Raw genomic sequence first — 22,834 nt, 5'->3', positions numbered from 1 at the left:
GCGGCAACTCAACTAAGTACTTACAATTCTTTTAAAAATAAAAGACTAATGGGCCCAAGGCCCAACAACTTCTTAATTTAAAAGAAAACAAACTAAACATAAATTTGCCCAACATAAATCAGCCCACTCAACAATAAAGAAGAGGAATAGGAAACTTACTGCTCTTATCGTCTATGTAGAGGATATGGTAATTACTAGGGATGATAAGGAGGAGATCAACAGACTGAAGGAGGTCCGAGCTACTGAATTTGAAATCAAAGACCTGGGTCAACTGAGGTACTTCCTAGGGATTGAAGTTGCTAGATCCAAAGAGGGCATCTATATATGTCAACGGAAATACATCCTTGACCTTCTATAAGAGACAGGCATGTTGGGGTGTAGGCCAGCAAATACTCCAATAGAACCGAATCATGATCTACAGGAGTCAGTGTGAGAGGACTACCGTGATAAGGAGAGATACCAGAAGTTAGTGGGGAAGTTAATTTACTTGTCCCTCACTCGTCCCAACATTGCTTATGCCGTTCATGTTGTCAGCCAATTTATGCACAATCCCAAAATTCCTCACATGAAGGCTGTAGAAAGAATTCTCTAATATTTGAAATCCTGCCCTGGGAAAGGGATTCTGTTCAGAAAAAAACAATAGAATTGAAGTTGAAGGATATACTGATGTAGATTGGGCTGGTTCTATGGGTGACAAAAAGTTGACTTCAGGTTACTGCACTTTTGTTTGGGGAAATCTAGTTACATGGAGAAGTAAAAAACAGAATGTTGTTGCAAGGTCTAGTGCAGAGGCAGAATATCGAGCTATTGCTCATGGTGTTGCAACCTGAGTGTCCTCTCAGGTTGTACTGCGACAACAAGGCTGCTATCAACATTGCAAATAACCCAGTGCAACATGATAGAACAAAACATATTGAGATAGACCGCCATTTTGTTAGAGAAAGAATAGTCACAGGAGAACTTTGCATTCCTTACACTCCCTTAGAGATGCAAATTGCAGATGTTTTAACTAAAGGGCTAACCATAGTGAAATTTTTGGACTTACTGGGCAAGCTAAACATGATTGACATCCATGCTTAGCTTGAGGGGGAGTGTTGGTTCGGTTGATATGTTGTTATTCTCTTGTTTGGGCTGGGTATTAGAATCTCTAGTTAATGGGCCTTAGTAACTGGGCCTAATTGTATCTTGTGTTTTATTAGACTGGGTGTTACATCACTAATCAGGGGCATCCTGGTCTTTTCATGTAAATTATGTATTGCTCTTATATTAGTGAAAAGTGCCGGCTGATGAACAGTGCCCATTCGAACACATCAGGCTCTCCTCTCTTCTTCTTCCTCTTCTTCTTCTTCTCAGCTTTCTCAACAGGTTCAGTTCGGCAAACACTTCAAAACACTTGCATTTAGCTCTTATATTATAGTATAGTTTCTATTCTTCTTTCTTCATTTGCATTGCCCATTGCATGCTTGATTAACTCTAAATGAATGAAGGAACAATTTAAAATGTCTCTGGGAGTTATAAGGAGGTATTGGGGGTCAAGCATGACTTCGACTCTAGGGGTCATGGTATAGGGGATGAATCATGTAATTGCACCTCTATTTCTTGAAGTATAAAAACAGTGTGAGTTCTATTGAACCACACAACAAGATCTGTCAAACCCTTCTCTCTTCTCTCTTCTCTCTTCTCTCCAATCTTTTCTTCCTCTCTTACTGCTGAACCTTGTTTTGTGCATCAAATCTATAAAATTTTCTAATCTGATCTAGATCTTGCATCAACAACTAGGTATTAGAAGCCTAGTTTCAATCCAGTCTTTTTATACCCTGCAGTCTTAGTCCAGCCAACTGCATTAGGTAATCAGAGGTCTGGAGTTCTTGGAGTGTCCTAGCCTGGTGTGGTGACTCATCGAGAGAGAGTGCCTCTGCCCAATTGTTGGACTAGGAGAAAGTCCCAAAAGTCGAGGAACAGTCATAGATTCAGTTATGGGTGCCTTTTTTGTGTGGGTTACCTATGCTGCTTGTGGTATCCATAGTTTTCGGTGTTCATTACTGCCTGTAGAGGCGATCAGTTACTGCTGGTTTCTTTTTGGGAGAGCTTTGAGAGATTGACAGCATATTCTCTCACCTCCTGGCTTCCCAGAAGTAATCCTATAATTGAGATTAGTGCCTAGAGTTTATTCTTTTTGGGCTCTTAAAATGTATTTGGGTCCAAATAGGAGATCAAACCAGCTTTGTGTGGATTTTTGTGCTCGTACAAAATTTATATTCCTTTGATTATCCTAACCTGGTGAAGCTTCTAGACTTTTGAGTGGTCTTGCACTAAAGATGCAGCAATATATAAGAAGGTGGTAGACAGAAATACAGTTTTTGAGCTTCTGGCTAGTTTGAATGCAGAATATGATATTACCAACAAAGCATCTTAGCAAAAGATGATGTAACTGTGTCTCAAGTCTACTCATTGGTGCAGAGGAGAATAGAAGGAACACACAAGCAGACTGGAAAGTGGAGGTGATGACAAAGAACTGGTGTGTGACTGCTGGAAGAAGCAGAAGCATGCACATGATACATACTGGAAGTTGCATCCTTCCTTTCACCTCAAAGGTTCATGAAGAATAACACCAAGAAGAGGACTGTCAATGCTGTTCTTGCCACCAATCATGGCATTGTTCCTACACCTTATGCGGATGCTTTAAATGCAACCAAGGTGAAAATTGAGAGGTATAGCAAATATATCGGCCAAATACAGATTAGCATTGAGTAGTAGCTCTACTTCTCTATGCTGAAATCTCTTTGGCAAAGATTGATCTGATGGAGACTGTTGTTTGAGGTTTCAGAAAGGATGCAGAAACATATAGGAGGTCGGTGGAGAGAAATCGGGTCTTTGAGTTCCTCACTGGACTCAAATCGGAGTATTATATTGTCAGGCGGAATATTTTAGCAAAGGATGAGGTGACTTTGTCTTAGGCATATGTTATGGTGAGCAGTTAGGAGAGCAAAAGACAGGTTTAGTCTGTTGATCCGCATGTTGATCACTATGCTAATGCTGGGATGAAGTCGAAGGTTAGCAATAGGAAGAAAGATGTTATTTGTGAATACTGCAAGAAGCCTAAACACTCTAAAGACACATGTTGGAAGTTGCACCCAGAGCTCGTACCTACTAAATTCAAGAAAGAAAATGGTGGAAAATGGGTTGAAATTGGAAAAGGTGGAAATGCAAATGTAGCCACCTCTTCATAAGGTGAACAAGGACAAGGTGGAGAGAAGTCAGTGGGAGAACAACTTGCGGCCGCCAGAGCTGAATATGAGAAGTATGGCTGAATCATCTGTCACTTGGAGTCCACTGCTACAGCTCCTTCAAAGACTATTCCTTCCTTTGCATATGCTCAATTAGGTATTTGTACCACTGCACATTATGTTTCTGTCTTAGGTACTCATAAAACCCCTTGGATAATTGATTTTGGTGCTTCTGACCATATGACTAGTGCTTCATAGTTATTCACCTCTTACCAACTTCTTTCTTGCTAGGATAAGATATCCCTTGTTGATGGCTCCCTAGTCCCTATCACAGGAAATGAATACATTAAGACCTCCAATGCCCTGACCTTACTGTCTATTCTTCATGTACCTAAACTTAATACCAATTTGCTTTCAGTTAGTAATTTGACTAAATCCTTGAATTTTAGTGTGACCTTTTTTCCTTCATATTGTGTTTTTCATGACATGGAATCTCAGAAGGTGATTGAGAGCCACCATGAGGCAAATGGGGTTTATTTGTTAGACATGCCTAAGTAGAGCCAAGTACAGCCTAAGAGAACTGCATTTGTTTTAGAGTCCACTAGTCGTATTATGTTATGTCATAGTCATTTGGGTCATTTGTCATTTTCTTCATTGAGTCAGTTGTTTCCAAAGTTATTTAAAGGAATTAGTCTATTGAGTCTTTATTGTGAGTCTTGTGAGTTCTCAAAGCATTGTAAGAGCACTTCCTTTAAGTAATAAAAGATCAATTGTTCCTTTTAATATTGTTCACTCTAATGTGTGGAGGCCTTACCATTTACCATGTATGGGTAGGCATAAATATTTCATCCTATTTATTAATGATTTTTGACGATATACTTGGATTTACCATATGCGCTCTTGGGCTGAAGTGCCTAAACTTGTGCAACAGTTCCATGAATACATACTCAGTTTAATACCCGCATCAAAATATTCCAGTCAGACAGTGCTAAGGAATATTTTGAGAATGACCTTACCTCCTATCTTGAGAAGTCTGGGGTTATTCATCAGAGTTCTTGTGCCCACACTCCACTACAAAATGGAGTAGCGGAAAGGAAAAACAAACACATTGTGGAAGTTGCAAGGAGCATTCGTTTTGCTACCCATGTTCTTGTGAAGTTTTGGGGTGATGTAGCTTTAACAGCTACCTACCTTATTAACCACATGCCTTCTCAAGTCTTGGGGTTAAAATCTCCTTTTGGAGTCATCTTTCTTGATGTTGAGATTTTCTCCATTCCTTTGAGGGTCTTTGGTTGCACTTGTTATGTCCACATTCCCAGTTCCAAAAAACACAAGTTTGACCCCAAGGCTCAGAAGTGTATCTTCCTTGGTTATGCCTCCACATAGAAAAGGGTATTGTTATTTCGATCCCATTAGTAGCACCCGGTTTGTTTCCATGGATGTCACCTTTGCAGAGTCGGTTCTTTTTTATAGCCATCCTTCTTAGGGGGAGAGATCTCTCGAGTTGTTTTCTTCATCCCTTCCTTTGCCAACTTCAGTTGAATCTTGTGCCGATTCCTCCACAGTTACCCCCATTTCCCATTGAGGGATCCTCTCCTTTGAGGTCTTCCACTCCTACCCCTCCCCCTCCTCCTGTTAGTCCTCTAGTTGTTTCCACTCATCCTATTCTCCAGAGTTGGTACCAACGGCAAAGGCTAAGACAAACACAGGTTGATCCCACACCTCCAGTTAAGTCTCAGGCGCTCCCGATTATTGAAGAGAGGACATGTCCATCACCTCTTCCATCAGCACCTTCGTTTCCAGACCTTGACCTACCCATTGCTTTGAGAAAAGGTAAGAGGAAGTGTACAACTCTTTGTATTTCCAAACACCTTTCCTACAGCTTGTTGTCCCTATCCTACTATGCCTTTCTAGCCTCCATTTCCTCTCAATCCATCCCAAAGCCTATTTCAAAAGCCTTAGCCACACCAGATTGGGGGATGCTATGAGTACTGAAATAGAAGTCCTTCATAAAAACAATACTTGGGATATTGTTGACTTGCCAGCTAGGAAGGAACCTGTTTGGTGCAAGTGGGTTTTCACTATCAAGTATCATGCAGATGGGTCAATTGAGAGGTATAAGGCTCGGTTTGTTGCTAAGGGATATACCCAGGTATATAGGATATATTTATTACAACAGACCTTTTCTCCAGTTGCTAAGATGACTTTGGTGAGAGTTCTTTAATCCTTAGCAGTGAGCTATGATTGGCCTCTGTATCAATTTGATGTTAAGAATGCATTCCCGAATGGTGATCTCATTGAAGAGGTATATATGTCCCTTCCTCCTAGTATATATGGCAAGGAAATGTAGGGTAAGGTGTGTAGATCGAAGAAATCACTTTATGGCCTGAAACAATTTTCACGTGGTTGGTTTGACAGATTTAGGGATGCTCTTGTTTAGTTCGGCTATACTCAGACCCAATCAGATCATACCCTCTTTGTTAAGAGAAAAGGCACTCTAGTGGCATTCCTTATTATGTAGATGATATTGTGGTTACTGGTAGTGATATAAAAGAATTTAGTGCTCTCAAGAAGTTTCTCAACTCTAAATTTGAAATTAAAGATTTAGGGGAGTTGCGGTATCTTCTGGGCATTGAGGTTGCTAGGTCCAAGGAAGGTATATTTATTTCTCAACATAACTATGTGCTAGACCTTCTTACTAAGACTGGAAAACTTGGTGCTAAACCTGCCTCTACCCCTATTGATGTGAATCATAAACTCTCACCTAATGATGGAGAACTTTTAGTTGATAGGGGAGTGTTTCAGAGATTACTAGGGAAACTTCTTTATCTATGTATGGCTCATCCAGACATTTCATATACTGTGAGTGTCATCAACCAGTTCATGCATGCTCCCAGAGACACATATAGCTGCTGCAAAAAGGGTGTTACGCTACTTTAAGGGAACCCCCGGGAAGGGTATATTATTTGCTAAACATGGACACATGAAGGTAGAAGCATATACATATGTTGATTGGGCAAGAAATGTGGATGGTAGGAGATCCACATTAGGATATTGTGCTATGGTAGCCAAAAATATTGTTTCTTGGAGAAGCAAAAACCAGTCAGTGGTTGCTAGATCTTAAACTAAGGTAGAGTGGCCCATGGTGTTTCTGAGTTGTTATGGCTTAGATCTCTCCTTAATGAGATGGGGGTTTCATGTGATGAGTCACTGATGTTGTATTGTGATAACCAAGCTGCTATTAACATTGCTCACAACCCAATTCAGCATGATAAAACTAAGTACATTGAGGTAGATAGACACTTTATACGGGAGAGAGTGGCTTCAGGAGAGGTGTGCCTAACTTTCATTGCATCAGAAGAGCAGCTAGCAGATTTTCTAACTAAGGGAGTCCCAAAGGCAAAGCTTTAACATTATGTAAGCAAGTTGGACATGATTGACATCTATGCTCAGCTTGAGGGGGAGTGTAGTGAGAATGGGCCTTAGTATTCTTTACTTCTTTTAAGTGGTGTTTAAAAGTTATGTTTCTTAGTTATGGGCCTTCTTTTGTTTTCTTTAATTATTTCTTTAGTGTTGGCCGCCCCATTAAGGGCATCCAAGTAATTGTACTTAGACTTAGAATTATTAATGAAAGTGATGAAAGGGGGCTAGAGAGGGAAGTTCGAATTCTTCTTTTCTTTTCTCCCTTCTTTTCTTCCACAACCTATTGCTGAAACTTCTTTCTTCTTCTTTTTCTTCCTCTCTCTTCTTCTTTTCATGCATTATCTGAATTACTGTAGGTGTTACTTTCAACTATATTAATTTTATAATTATAGTAAATAACCAATATTATAATATTAAATTAATAATAATTTTATATTAATATGAACAACATAGTTGTTAATTTAAAATTTATAATTCTGATTAATAATTAATAATAATATTTAATATATATTATTAAATATTTTTGTTGGCCCATGTGCCATTTACATGTGTCTATGAACATAATACTTTGACAAAATTTACCAAATGTTTTTTTTTTTTTCATTCTGTTTATTGAGAAGATCTCTCAAAAGTACATGTAACCATGGTTTGTTATTTTGATACCAATATTGGCGAAATTTCGGAGATATTTTGCTAAGATATTTGAAAAATCTAAAAAATCAAGAAAATTTTCTAGAAACAAGGAATTAGTTAATACACCTTCAAGAGATCATCAGAAGAAATATGATTGCATATTTAAGCCTCGAAAAACCATAGCAAAGAACTGTATAAATCAAATGGGAAAAAGATTAAGAAATTGTAATGTGATCATCATGTGGGACAGATGTACTCAGCCTTACCCCTGCACATATAGAGAGGCTGTTTCCATTATTTGAACCCTGGTCACTCAGGTTGCAATGGAGCAAGGCAAGGCCCACCCTCATATCTATCTATCTATCTATCTAGCTAGCTAGTCTGAAAATTGTGTAAGTTGAAGCAATTCTATAGATTCATGTTACTGCAAAAGAATGGGAAGAGCATTAGGCTACTGCTAAGTAAACATCAAGCAGTTTTGTTTTCTTCTAGAGAAGATAGTTATTGTCATCTTATGTTTCATACCTATAAAAATTCTTTTTATGTTTCCTATGGTTCAGTCTTGCAGCTCTGGCTTTTTTCACAAATTCGGAGGCACATCCATCTTGTCATCATCTGTTTATTTTTAGTTCAAGTTTTCATGCATGACAATTCCGTCCTTAAAGTTTTTGAATTTTGATAACTGTTATAAGTTTAGTTTGGTCTTGTATGATTTATCGCAGGCAACGTTAAGGTCGGATCTTCCATTCTACATGGTCCCATTCACAACAAGAGATCTAGTGTTCAAGAAACCAGAGGTTTGTTTAGCAAGAGTTCCTTTATTTGTTAAAAATGATGAATGCAATTAGTACATATATCATATAAAAATTTGAAAGCAATGACACCTTCAGTTCACATTCTGGCATATATCATATAAAAAATAACAAAGCCGATTATGACATGATTAGCAGTAATAAAAATAAATAAAAACAGTTCACATTCTGGCACTCCCCCTCATTGTGACAAGATTAGCATTCCCTTTCCTGTTTCTGAATTGAGCAGTTTTCGTATGCGGATTCAACTTCCAGTAAGAATCTTGTGTACATTTAAGTTGAAATAATCACATACAACTTGTCCTCTCCTACAACATCCATAGATGTAATAGACACACGTTTCTTCTTAGCTGTAGCAGCATATAGAGAGAAATCTATAGACTGCACCACCATCAGCTTCCTACTGCTCTCTTCACTAGTGCACCATTGAGCAAGCTTGAGTCAATACAATATCACAATTTATCAGAATATGCTGGCTGATAGATGATCAATTATAACATACTTCCACTGAAATGTATTTGGATGATCAATCTCTTGCTTGAATGACTGTAAAGGAAAGAAATAAAGTCCAGGAAGCATCTCCCTCTACTTTAGTGTGTTCATCTACATCCTAAGTTGATATACTCTAGCATCCATTAACTAAGAGTAAGTCTCAAAAACTCAATCACACGCTTCGTTTGCTGTCTTCATCCATAAATAATTCCAACTGATCTACAGCAGCATTCAATTGATCAGCCGCAACATCACCATGTAATTTTTCAAAATCCATGGTGGGTGGTTAGAATCCAAAGCATCAATCTCAACTACATTCCCAGTAAGGTAACCCAACTTCCAAACCACCAATACAATGCATATAGAATGTGCCCACTCCAAAATATTCATGCCATCTAATTGAATGTAGTAAAAATGCTTCCCTATGAATCACCAGTAGTATGATACTGGATTCAATGGCCAACTTCAAATCACTTCCAACAGGCTCCATAATGAATAAACAAATATCAAACAAACCCCAGAAGTTTTTGATAAAGACAGGATATTCTTGACCTACAATCAAGAATAATATCTCAAAGCTCTACCAACCCTGGCACCAAAACACCCAGACAGAAATAGTGGCCTATCCTACCAGACACTCCAGAACACCATACAAAGTGTATCGATCTCAATAGAGATAAAAGAGTAATTGTTCAATTTAATACCTGAACACTAATTCGATCAGTGTCCATGACTCCAACATACAGAAACAAGAAATTCTCTGCTTTTCTTGATTTTTGGGAAGAATTCTCTAGACCACTTCTAAGAAAACTGATTCAATTTCTTCTCCAAGAATCTTCTAAAGAATAGGCAATATGATCTATGATGATCGATATCTTCAACTCTTCTTGCACACTGCTGATCCTAGTGATGCATGGGTGTTACTCAAGGAGAAGAGAAGAGACTATCTGATCTGAATTCTGTAATCAATCTAAAACTAAATGGTTCAAGAGTGAATCAACTAGTCAGTACTGAAAAGTATGAGAAGAAAAAAGAATTGTATTTTGGGGAGCAAAATGAATCAGTTGTGCAATCCCTTCTTATTCATAATAAGAGGAGCTTCTTAAAAGATGATAAAAGGACAAATCTACCCATAGTGGACAGACCAATAGGAAGTATAGTAAAGTTAAAAAATAACAAAGCCCATTAAGGGCCTAGACCATATAACAGTAGTAATAAAATTAAATAAAAACACCCACATTCTAACATATTGTTAGTTTCCTTTCTCTTCCAAAAAATTGACAACTTCTCAAATATTCTTTTGTGTTATCTGATATGAACATCCGTATTCTCTTCTCATACCGGGTCTCCACCATGCTATAGAAGTTCATGATAATTTAATGCACCAGCTTTCTACTCTTAAGAAAATACGATCAAGTAATACCAGGTATTGTCATCAGCACACAAAATCAAGAATTAATTTATTACTGCCAGAGAATAGAGTAGGGTCCCCAAACATCGATATGCACCAAATGAAAAGGAATAGAATGTTATGTCCCAGAAACTTGACACACAATTCTCAGACTCACAGCAGAATTCACACAACTAGAACATCAACAAAGGAATTGGTATTCATTCAGAGGAAAAGAAGAACATTAACAGTTGGTCGGTTCTTCGAGAGACCGCCGGCTCTCCCAATCACTCATAGTATTCTTCACTCAACAAAAGCCTACCTCCCTCATCCCCCAAAGCCCCTTCTTATATTCTTCTTACAGCATAACTGACTCTCTCAATAAATGCCCAGCTGGCCAAGTTATAAATGCCCACACTCTTCTTATTCCTTACTGACATAGCTATAAATGCCTCAAGACTCTCCTTATTCCCTCCAGCCATAACTGCTCCCATGTTCAATTATTTCCCCCCTTAGCCAAAAGCTGACCTTTCCCCTTCCTAGCATACGTAAAGCTAATTGGGGGCCTATCATTACCCCAGCCCAAAGTCTAACCTTGTCCTCAAGGTTAAAATGAGGAAATTGGTCTCGAAGTAAGTCAAAAGGCTCCCACGAATTTTCAAAATCAGCTAGGTCTTGCCAATGGATAAGCACTTCCGAACCAGTAACTCCAGGCATAGTGGATGGACGCACCCCTCGAACGGCCACAGGTTCAACAAGCATTTTCATGTCCTCTGACAAAGTGAAAGGAATCACGAGAGAAGAGATATGATTGCCAATCGCCTTCTTGAGTTGCGAGACATGAAAAACTGGGTGAATCCTTGCTTCTGGAGGAAGTTGAAGTTTATAAGCGACAACGCCAATTCTTTCAACGATAGCAAATGGTCCATAAAAACGAGGGGCAAGCTTTTCATTGACTCAGCGAGCTAGAGACTGCTGGCGATAAGGTCGCACTCGCACATACACCAAATCCCCAACATCAAAATTCACATCACGTCGGTTCATATCAGTCGAGTCTTTTATCTTTTGTTGTGCACGGTGTAGATGAGCACGCAACTCCCTAAGTATAGCGTCTCGTTGAAGGAGAACAGCTTCAACATCAGCATTAGCCATAGAGCCAAGCTCATAGCGGATTAATGGAGGAGGATCACGCCCATAAACCACCTTGAAAGGTGTCATGCCAGCAGCAGTGTGAAAAGAGGTATTATAGTTGTATTCTGCCCATGATATCCAAGAAGACTAGCGGGAGGGGGAATCAGCCGCAAAGCATTGCAAATAAGTCTCTAAACAGCGATTAACCACCTCCGACTGTCCATCCGTCTGAGGATGGTAAGCTGAACTACGACGCAATTCTGAACCTTGCAGGGTAAAAAGCTCGCGCCAGAAGAAACTCATAAAGACTTTATCATGACCAGACACAATTGATCGGGGAATGCCATGTAAACGGACTATGTTGTGCAAGAAGGCCTGAGCAACCGTGAGAGCTGAGAAAGGATGACTGAGAGGGATAAAATGGGCATACTTTGAGAGACGATCGACCACCACCATAATTGTATCAAATCCCTTCGACTTAGGAAGAGCCTCAATAAATTCCATAGCAATATCCTCCCAGATCTGTTCAAGAACGAGAAAAGGTTGTAAAAGGCCAGCAGGGGACATGGCTTCATATTTACTGCGTTGACACACATCACAGGCCTGCACAAACTCCTGGACAGAACGCTTTGTCCCCCGCCAGTAAAATTCAGCTGCTATTCATCGACATGTCCGGCGGATACCAGCGTGACCTCCCACAACTCCAGAATGAAACTCTTAAGAGGGGAATAAATGGGGAAGCAGCCGGCATAACCAATTTACCATGATAACGAAGGTGATCTCCAATTAAAGAGTAGGCAGGATAGGTAGTCGGATCATGCTGTATGGCATGCTTAATGTTGGCCAGAAAAGGATCAGCATCAACTTGCTCCTTAAGGTCATCAAAATCAAGAAAAATAGGGATTGTAAGAGAATTTAAGTGCATTTCAGCAGGAACTCTGGAGAGCATCAACCACGGTATTATCGGTACCAGGTTTGTACTGAATCTCAAAATCATAATTCATAAGTTTAAGGAGCCACTTATGATGCTCACCTTCGACAACCCACTGCTCCAACAGATACTTAAGACTACGCTGGTCGGTACGAACAATAAAGCGTCTTCCAAGAAGATAGGGGAGCCGTTTTTTAATGGCAAAGACAATAGCCATTAATTCCCACTTGTAGATAGAATTTGATTATGCAGACAGGCTAAGCTTGTGGTTGTAAAATGCTATAGGTCGATTATTTTGCATTAATACCGCATCGAGACCTACATCGGATGCATTTGTCTCGATCAAGAAGGGTTGGGAAAAATCCGAAAGGGCCAACACAGGTACACTCCAACTCCTGAAATGCATTCTCAACTTCCGCATTCCATGAGAAGGCGTCCTTTTTAAGCTGTTGTGTCAATGGCCATGCTATTTTATTGTAGTTACGCACAAAACGGCGATAATAGCCTGTAAGTCCCAAAAAGCCACGAAGAGCTTTAAGTGAAGATGGTTGAGGCCAATCAACCATGGCCTGGATTTTAGAAGGATCGGCAGAAACACCAGCCGCACTAATAATATGACCCAGGTATTCAATGCTAGGTTGAGCAAAGATACATTTCTTTGAGTTGGCAAAGAGACGGTGGGCGCGCAACATCGAGAAGACCTATCGAAGATGATCCAAATGGGCAGCTTAAGAAGCACTATAAACCAAAATATCATCAAAAAATACCAGCATAAAGCGATGGATTAAATCATGGAAGACGGTATTCATTAATGACTGGAAAGTTGAGGGCGCATTGGTGAGACCGAAGGGCATGACAAGGAATTCGTAATGGCCCTCGTGGGTGCGAAATGCAGTCTTGGGAATATCCTCACTGCGGACCCGAATCTGATGGTAACCCGATTTAAGATCAATTTTACTAAAAATAGAAGCACCATGAAGCTCATCGAGAAGTTCTTCGATAACTGGAATGGGGAATTTATCCAGAACCATAGCACGGTTAAGGGCTCTGTAATCCACACAAAAACGCCAACTTCCGTCTTTTTTCTTGACTAAAAGGACCATGCTCGAGTAGGGGCTTGTACTTAGCTGAATAATACCCGCAACCAACATCTCAGAGACAAGGCGTTCAATTTCATCTTTCTGGAACTGAGGGTATCTATAAGGACAAACAGAAATAGGGGAAGTGCCCTCCTGCAAAACAATAGCATGCTCTGTAGCCCGTGTAGGGGGTAAGCCCGTAGGCATATTAAAAACATCTTTGAACTCATCTAGTAAAGCAGAAATTGGCAGGGATGTAGGCAAGACAGAGTTCAACGAAGAATCCACTACCTCTAATTGTTTTAGTTCTAACAAAACCCCTTGTCCCTCATGTTGTAAGTTACGCATCATGGCATGCAAAGATACCTGAGAAGAACAGAGAGAAGGGTCGCCTTGCAATTTCACACGGACACCTCCCAAATTGAGCTTCATAGACATGTTGCCCCAATTCATCACTGAGTCCCCGAGGGATGCTAACCAAGGAAAACCAAGAATGACATCCGTAGAGCCCAACTTTAAAGGAAAGAAATCAGCAATGACATCCAATTCGGGTAAGTTGAGGCAAACCTGACGGTAGACTCCAGAAGTTCTCACCTCATTGCCATTCCCCATTTGAACTCCAAACTCGTGTGTAGGAGTGTGGGGTAATTTCAATTCTTCCACTAAAGCTTCATAGATAAAGTTGTGGGATGCACCCTAGTCTACCAATATGATCACCTCACGTGACAAAATGCATCCACGCACCTTAAGGGAATTGGCCTTACACAATCCAACAAGAGACGAAGCACAAAGCACAGTTGATTCTGGAGTCAGAGCAATTTCAATGTCCCCAGAAGTGCTGTCCAAATTAGATGCATCAAAAGTAATTTCCTCCACATCATCTTGAACCCATAAAACCTGAAGTGATTTCTGAGCACAACGATGTCCCAGACTATATTTCTTGTCGCAATGGAAGCATAGACCCTTCACACGTTTTTGCTGCATCTCTTTATCGGTCATCTTTTTGAAAGCAAGAGGTGGGGCCTTAGTAATAGGGACTGATGAAGAAGGAGGAATTGCGGCATGTGCAGGACGGGTGACAGCAGAAGTAGTCACTTGCAAAACCTGTGAGTTAAAGTGAGTTTCAGAGGGGGATGTTGTGGGTCCATGAGGAAATAAACCTGATTGATAAGCCCATAAGGCCTGATTCTTCTCCTCAATTTTCTGGGCTGCAACCATTTTCCTGATCAACCCAATGGGTTCCATCTGTTGGAGTTCGGCCTGGATATCTGGGCGCAACTCATTAACAAAGGCTGCTTCAAGGATTGATTCCGGTAGGTCACGTAAGGGAGTGGAGAGCACCTCGAATTGGCAACGATATTCCTTAACAGTAGTGGATTGATGTAACGATAGAAGTTGCTCCTGCAAATTTCCCTCCTGAGTCAATCGAAAACGTTCAAGGAGGAGCTCCTTGAATTATGCCGAAAAGGTCGCCGACCATCTTCCCAATAATACCATGCCGATGCATCACCCTCTAAACAGACCACGGCTGCACGCAGACGCTCCAACGGAAGCAAGCCATTAATCTCAAAATAGCGCCCCACGCGAAAAAGCCAGCTGTCTGGATTTTCCCCATCAAAAATAGGTAACTCCAACTTCCGAGGATGTGAATCAGATAAATGTTCCGACACCGACATTGAAGAAGACGTCGGGAAAGCTGCACTCTTCCCTTTGTCAGCCGCACGACTTGATACGACTAAAGGAGGAGCAATGTCAGTTGTAGACAAAGGAGCTGAAAAGGTTTGTTGCTGAAGCAACAGATCAAAACGTCTTACCAGATCTTGAACGCCTCCTTCTAGAGATGAGATCTTCGAAAGTCCAGCTGCTACTTTTTCTGGATCGAGTCGCTGAATCTCATTACGTAAGCCATCCATCTCCACACGAAGTTCAGAATGCAGAGAAGTCAAGCGTTCTTCGAAACCCTCCACCTGCAATGCCACTTCCTTAACTGTCACCGTGGCCGAGGAAAGATGGGCTCTGATACCACCGTTATGTCCCAGAAACTTGACTCAATTCTCAGACTCAGCAGAATTCACACAACTAGAACATCAACAAAGGAACTGGTATTCATTCAGAAGAAAAGAAGAACATTAACAGTTGGTCGATTCTTTGAGAGACTGCCAACTCTCCTAATCACTCACAGTATTCTTCACTCAACAAAAGCCTACCTCCCTCATCCCCCAAAGCCCCTTCTTATACTCTTCTTACAGCATAACTAACTCCCTCAATAAATGCCCAGCTGGCCAAGTTATAAATGCCCACACTCTTCTTATTCCTAACTGACATAGCTATAAATGCCTCATGACTCTCCTTATTCCCTCCAGCCATAATTGCCCCCATGTTCAATTATTTCCCCCCTTAGCCGAAAGCTGACCTTTCCCCTTCCTGGCATACGTAAAGTTAATTGGGGGCCTATCATAGAACTTTTGTTGTGTTTAAGGGGTCTCACTCTATATGGCAATAAATAGTAGTAGTATGGTTTCTTTAGAAATTTACCAATTAGGGGTACTGTAGTAATTCTTATGCAATTTAAGTGCAGCTATAAGATAGTTGAAGTTGATGGGAACTCAGTTTTTGAACCCCACAATCTCTCTTTTTCTCTCTTCTTTTCTCTAATTTCTACTCTTCTTCTCTTTGCTTTTGTTTCATCTCAGGTCAGATCAGAAGATTACATATGCTTGAAGGCTAAAATGTTCTATACGGTTTTGATAACTGACAAACATCACCTTGAACACTTAAAACCAGACACATTAAAAAAGACCGAAAAATATGGACTTAAAATACAAAATAAATAAATAAGCTGGCAACAATGCCATAGTTTTATTTGGCTCAACAAGACAAGATCGCAAATATTCGGGAATTGGCATGATAGAAATTGTCATAGTGTGTGGTTTAAAACATAAGCTCCAGTAGCCTCACAACCACTTCCAATCATCCTCCTACTACTACTCAGGTCTTAAAATATGCAACACTTATGAGGGAAGGCTACAAAATAATGCAAAGTCTTGGTAATAGAACTTACAGAAAAGATTTGTAACTAAGAACATGGACAGACTCAAAAAGATTCTCACTTCTCTTCAATCATACCAAAGATACCCATCAATCAGAGTGAGTTTATCCCTTATAGAACAAGTCTATATAAGGTACCTATCAAAAAGAGTCCATAGGTTACTTTTGCGTTCCAACTCCCAAGAGAACAATCAAGTACAAGGATTTGCGTCATTTTGTAATATTCAAAGAAAATAAATGACAGCACCAATCCTAAGAGAGACCGCATCTGTGCCCCACATACACATCTCAGCGTGCATTGGGAACATATCCCGAAGTTGTCAGTGGGAGATGTTCCCAATACACAGTTTGGATATGCTGTGGGGTGCCCTGTGGGGCGCAGATGTGAATTCCCCAAGAGAACCTTAACCCCAATAATTTAGGGTATTGTTTGTGAACGAAGATGGAATGATTACACATCATCACTAAACATTGCAATCTTTTTGTGTAGTAACTAGCTGCCTAGACAATCTCATCCATAGGAAAAGAAATCCTAATACCTGGGATGTACCAACATTGGGTAATGGCCTTTTTGTCTGTTATATATATTTCAAATCAAAGCCTGGAAAATACCAAAAAAATTAAAGCCTGGAGGTCTGTATGTGCAGGACAATGGAGATACATTTAGAAGCCTCTTGTCAGCAATTAGTGCATATGCAGAAGGATTTTCCGCAGATCGCATCATCAGAAGAGCATTTTTATTATGGAATAGGCTTTAATATGTTGTTGCACGAAATCTTTGGGCAATGTGGTCTTCGGTAGTCCTTGGCATTTGATGGCAAAGTACCCACTGCTCAGTTTCAATGTAAAGAGAAGCACTGGCAAATGGCAATTGGTTTATGTTTCTAGTCATAATGTGTAATATTTTCCATTAGAACAGGGCCAAAGGCTGGAAATAACAAAAGGCTGTTAGCCATTTTATTTTTACCTACGGGTACATGTATTCAGAAAAACGTACTCTTACTGTTCGTATCTTGGTCATTTTTCGTTGGCATTTTAAATGATTCCAGAAGGGTATGTCATCCAAACTCCAAAGAACTGAGCAATCAAACCCCCTTCGTAAATTGACGACCTGATTGGATGGGCGAAATTGCAACCCCATTCTCATTTCTGTTGGAAAAGCATTTCTCAATTTGAGAATGGGCATTCCCTCCTCCCTTGGGAATGAAATCCCATTCCAGCTGATTTTAATTCTCATTTTAATCCTCTGAATCAGACTATGGGAGTAAATCATTCCAATTCCGATTCCAAAGGATTTTGATTCTGATTCCAATTACGAACTAAATGGACTCCATATCTTGGACTGAAATAGGTGTGGTGTTCTTTAAACCATTTTCCCCATTATGGTGTGGTTCAAACTTGTGTTTTGAAACGTGCTAGCTGAAATGCTTATTGGGTTGCTAGGTCGTAAGAAATATCGGCTTCATAAAGTTTACTTCAAATACATGAATAATTAGGTGTTTACAAGGTTTAAAGCATCAGTTTTTGGACATACTAATAAAAATAAGGATTCTGAAATTCCTTTGTATCCACCGTGTATTAGTGCCAACTTGATAATTAGGGGTAGGTAAGGGGATGAGAGATCCATCACATGGACGCCCAAAGATTGCGGAATAAGAGGGCGAATTTTAAAAATTTTTCTCCCTTCAACTGGGAATCACATTCCCTATTTAGAAAATCATATTTTCAATGATCATTCTTGAACCTTAAACTAAACCAGATTTGAACCAAAAGAATAAGAGAGAATTATACCTGATACGGAGAAGCAATATCTCCCAACGAAGGTGTTCACGCCCAAGGAATGATCCAAAGACTGCTCCCACTGAAGATGGCGCAGTGCAGGATGGAGCAGAATCAGCAGTGTTCTTCCCCAAGAACTCTGTCCTTCGTAAGAATCAGTAGAATGGTAATTGAGTACAACTTCCTTTTCAATCCTTTATCAAAGAACTGATGTCAAGATCCAATCTTGACTTCTCTCACAATTAGTGATCGAACTGGCAAACAGGGCGGCAAGAACAGGGAGGCGGTAAGAGAGTATTCGCAGGGTGCAGAATTCTCTCTTCTTGATTTCAGCACTAAAGAGGATCTGATGTATCTCTTCTAAAGGCTGCCGCCCCTCCTTCTTTTGTTAACTTAAAAGATTAGCTCCTACTCCCATTAGGAGGTGCTTATCCAAATCATATTTGGATCAGCCTTCTCTTCTAGTGATAATGATAAAACCTTATCTTATCTACAGATTAGATCAGTTTTCTCCTAATCCCATTAGGAGGTTTCTAGATCTGAATCACATTTAAATCTGGACTCTCTGAGTGGATAGGATTAAGACCCTATCCTATCTACTAATCCATTTCAGAATTCGCCCCTTTAATTAACTAAATAAATAGCCCAGTTCGAAATGGGCTTTAGGCCCATTAAACTTATGTGCTCACTCAACCTTCCTAACTGCTGCTCAGTTGGGTTTCCTTGTATGGCGTGAGACCCAAGCATTGAACTACACATCAGCCACATGGGTTCGGCCCAGCCTTTGTTACAAGGCCTGGTCGAATACACTATTAAAGACAGTGCACCCCCTGAAACCCATCAAATGGGCTCTATGGGCCCAACACTTACCCTAAGTGGTCCCTGGGCCAAACCACCTTGTAACACCCAGGGACTGTGGGCAGATGCAAGATTAGCCCATCAGGTATTATCCTCAATGGTCTTACACTTAACCTCACAGCCCTTAATGATCATACACTGTCCGACAAGAGATGACCTCTTCCTCGGCTGCAAGGAACAGTATTGCGCTCTCCACTTATATGGATCCCGGGAATTAAAACCTTTTTGCAAACATTTTAGAAACCACAATATATATACTTCTATATCTCATATAAAATATATTTTGCAAAACAAATCTCAACGGTTGAAATCGGCTGCCGACAGTCTTGGTTTCCAACAATGAGAGTGCATCCCCGATCATTACCTTTGTCCGACAAAGGGGCTGATCCTGTCACTATGATCACCCACTCAGATGAATTCTTGGATTATCCCAACATGCCCAGGTTTTGACCCCCGCTAAGGATCTCACTGATTGGTACATCAAAGATAGCCCGATCCGACACCTAGTGCAGTATCATAATCGAGTCTAGGAGTCGGGTGTAACTTTTCAGTTTTGCCCATCAATCTCCAAGGTCTAGGGCAATACTGGAAATCTGGTCTAGTTCAAATATTCAATTAATTCCACACTGTATGTGCCTAGGGTCTCACCCCGGTAGCTGAGACAAACCACCCCAACCGACTTGGTGGCACCACAGTGTCAGCCTTGTCAGGATAGGTCTCCCCAGACCGACCCACTAGCTGTGAACAATCTAAACTAACACGAGTCTCAATAAGTGTCCAGTTTAAGGGTATTACACAGAAACATACCAATGGAACCTGAATCAAATATGCACTTTTATTCATTTACAATAAACTCATAAAGTTCATCAATTTTGATTGAAGCTAAGGGCATACAAAACTGTCTAACAGTAGGATGATTCTAAGTGAAGTTATGTCAATCACCAAGTCTTTTGAAGATGACTTATTTCATGTCTGGTATAAGATGGATCTATCAATGACCTATTAAACTCATTTATTTAACAACATTTTATGCCAAAAATGAATTTTTTCTTAATTTAAAAAAACTCCAAAAATTAGGAAAAAAATATTGTATTTCTAAATGATTCTCATAATAATGATCTATAATATGAATATATCAATGATTTCTCACTCATTGATTTAACAACCAAGGTTCAAAGTATCGATACATATTGGCCTGTATTGGCCTATGCATATCATGTTGATGGCTTCCCGATACGCCCCTATAGGGGGTGTATCGGGGTTCTAACCAGTTCAGGGGGTGGAGGAGCCTTAAATTGGCCCCCCTGAACCAGCCTTTAAAAAAACTAAAAAAAGGTAAAAAACACTATCGATATCGCCCGATACACCCCTACCAGCATATCAAGCATATCGATATTTTGAACCTTGCTAACAATAATTTAATGCGTCTTATAATAAATTTTTAGTAGAATAGAAGAAGGTCAAACATTGTTTGGTGTATTGTATGATATGCAAATTAGGGGTGATCATGGGCCAGGCAAGGCCAAGTCTAGCACCAATAATAAGGGCTTTAACTTAAGCCTAGGCTTAACTTGGCCCGCACCTAGATTGCAAGCCCAAGCCTGACCTACATGAGCCCAAGCCAGGCTTATGGGCTTTTGGGCCTAATGAGAAATGAGTTTGGGCTTGTGACATTTAATAATAAAAATTTAATTATTTGTATTTTTAATTAAATAGCATGTAATACATGCAAAAAAATATGACACAAGCCCAAGTTATATAGAGTTTGGCCAATCTTTGGGCCTATGCATAAGAAAAAGGCACAGACCTCGTTTAATTCCTAGAGTTGGTTTGATTTGTCTTATATATCCTTTTATAGACGAAGTCAAGGCTTTCATTCCCACTTTTTAGCAATGTGAGACTTGGAGCAACACTTAATAGTGAATGTTAATATTGAATGTTTTTCCAAGTCCCACATTGCTTAGGCAATGAGAATGAAGGCCTTACCTCCACCTATACAAGGCCTTGCCTAGGAGGGCAATTCACATACTTGAGTTGGTTCAAGTGTTCACACATGTGTTAACATGTGTCAATGTCAATTTATTAATATTAATATTTATATGTTGAAACTTTGAACTTTTATATTTTATATAAGATAATAAATATTTAATATAATATAAAATATATTATACTATATATATATATATATATATATATTGTTATTTAATGTATATCTAAAATGTATATTATATTATATTGTGGGTTGGGCCTAGGTCGGGCTTGAAATGTTGGGCCCAAGCCTAGCCCAAAATATTTTGGGCTTGATGTGTACCCAAGCCAGGCCAGGCTTGCACATAAAAACCTAGGCCTAGACTCGAAAATTTGTGGGTTGGGCCAGGCCGGGTTTCCAAGATGGGCAAAGAATGATCACCCCCTAATGCACATGCTCTAAACTCACAATATCATTGATTGCAATGTATCTCTTCATATGGACAATTAAAGTGTGCATTTGTTATGTATTTGTCAGTGTTTTCAAAGCATCAACCCGATCGGTCAGACTGTTCAGACCGGAAACCATCCAGGCAACCAATTCCATTTCACCCCTAACCCATTCTTTGGCAAAAAACCATTGGCTTGGTCAACAACCCACTGATCTAGGCGATTGAACCATCGACTAATTTGACCTAGACAATGGTTTTTGATTGTTTTTTATTTTAATTATTTTTTAATTTTTTAACTTGGAACAGGCCATTTGCTCGAACTAAACAATCAAACTGGTGGCCAAAGCAGTTCCAATTCCGAGTCGAATTTTAAAACATTGGTATATACCTTATTACCATATTTATACGTATCCAAACATGCACCAATAGGATAAGCGATACTAATCTTTTGAACTTTGGTTATTATGTTAAATCCACTCTTTTTGACACCCTAAAATTAATGGATATTAGACCTACTAACTAATTTGTCATAGATCTTCAAAATGTAAATCAGTTGAACATTTAAGGAAGATTTCAATGGCTATAAGATTAGTTAATTGCTTCACACCTCAGAGGAGCTGGCCTTTTCAGTTTCTTGTTTTTCAAGCTCCAATGTAGCATTAAAACCAAATTTATTTCCCGGGGTAAATACCAATTCAAGTTCTTCCGCTGACTGAGTTGTCTTGAATTTGTTCTTCACGGTCAAATTTTCCTGTTTGTCAGGAGAAAAGTTAGATTCCAGTCACTGCTTCAGATTTCTCATGGCATTACAACAAACTGCTTTAGTAAAGAAACAAATCATAAAATGATTACTAGACTCGCCTTCTCAACATAGTCAGTCATGGTTGAGCTAACTATTTCTTGTATAACAAACTTGGTCACACGCTCTTCACCAAGGATTTGCAAGAGGAAGCTCCTTGGGACCTACAGAAATTTTCAATCAGTTGCTTTGTATGAGAAAAAAACACACTAGCAGAAGAAAAGAGCCTAGAAAATAAGAAGGAAAGAGAAATCATTAAATAAAATCAGAGTATAATAAAATGAAACATGACCTATCTGGCCTGGTCATGTCACAACAAAAGTTTCCTTTATTTTCCATTAAAAGAACAACTAAACTGAAAAGAGGATCATATTACATAATGTAAAAACCAATCAGCCAATATATGAACAAATTTTGAATATAAACATGCATATGGTCATAAGAGGGCATAAGACAATTTATAACATACACATGCATGACAGTGACACATTCTGAAGGCAATTTGCTAGTCACTTCAAAACCATTTAGTTTTGGTCATTTGAATGGGGGACGGATAGGGGAGAGGTTGATTTGTGCCGAATGTTTCACAGGTTGCTGTTAATCCTTATTATCTTTTTGTTTCTCATTTCACAGTTTTGTCTGGGCATGTTCTTGATAGGCAAGAAGTTATTGAAGGTGAGAGTGGAGGTCTATGGTATTACTGATCTTTGTTTTGGGCATAGACCTTTTGTGGGGTGTAATTTTCTTAGCTATGTTCTTGGAAGCTTTTTGACTGGCTCTTGGGGGTTATGAGAGAGGGGGAGAGGGGATTT

General features: G+C 39.6%; 1 protein-coding gene across 25 annotated transcripts in view; it reads left to right on the top strand.

Moving 5' to 3' along the window:
• Positions 1 to 17,177, top strand: part of LOC148846019 (5'-3' exonuclease family protein) — a 109,831-nt gene extending 92,654 nt beyond the window's left edge. For 22 of the 25 annotated variants that reach the window (XM_088954668.1, XM_088954655.1, XM_088954658.1 and 19 more), the window contains 2 exons: positions 8,006 to 8,080; positions 16,814 to 17,177. In XM_088954668.1, the coding sequence (XP_088810794.1) occupies positions 8,006 to 8,080; positions 16,814 to 16,924 (186 nt within the window). In that variant the 3' untranslated portion in view covers positions 16,925 to 17,177. Of the gene's footprint in view, positions 1 to 8,005; positions 8,081 to 16,656; positions 16,726 to 16,813 lie in introns of all 25 variants that reach the window. The other 3 variants (XR_016102182.1, XR_016102181.1, XR_016102180.1) reach the window with 1 other exon arrangement.
• The last annotated feature ends 5,657 nt before the right edge of the window (positions 17,178 to 22,834 follow it).

This window comes from Nelumbo lutea, chromosome 7 (genome assembly GCF_056320005.1).
Source record: "Nelumbo lutea isolate HS-2025 chromosome 7, American lotus-T2T, whole genome shotgun sequence".
Taxonomy (NCBI): Eukaryota; Viridiplantae; Streptophyta; class Magnoliopsida; order Proteales; family Nelumbonaceae; genus Nelumbo; species Nelumbo lutea.
The sequence above is the reverse complement of the archived record's forward strand: the minus strand, read 5'-3'. Positions and strand labels throughout refer to the sequence as shown.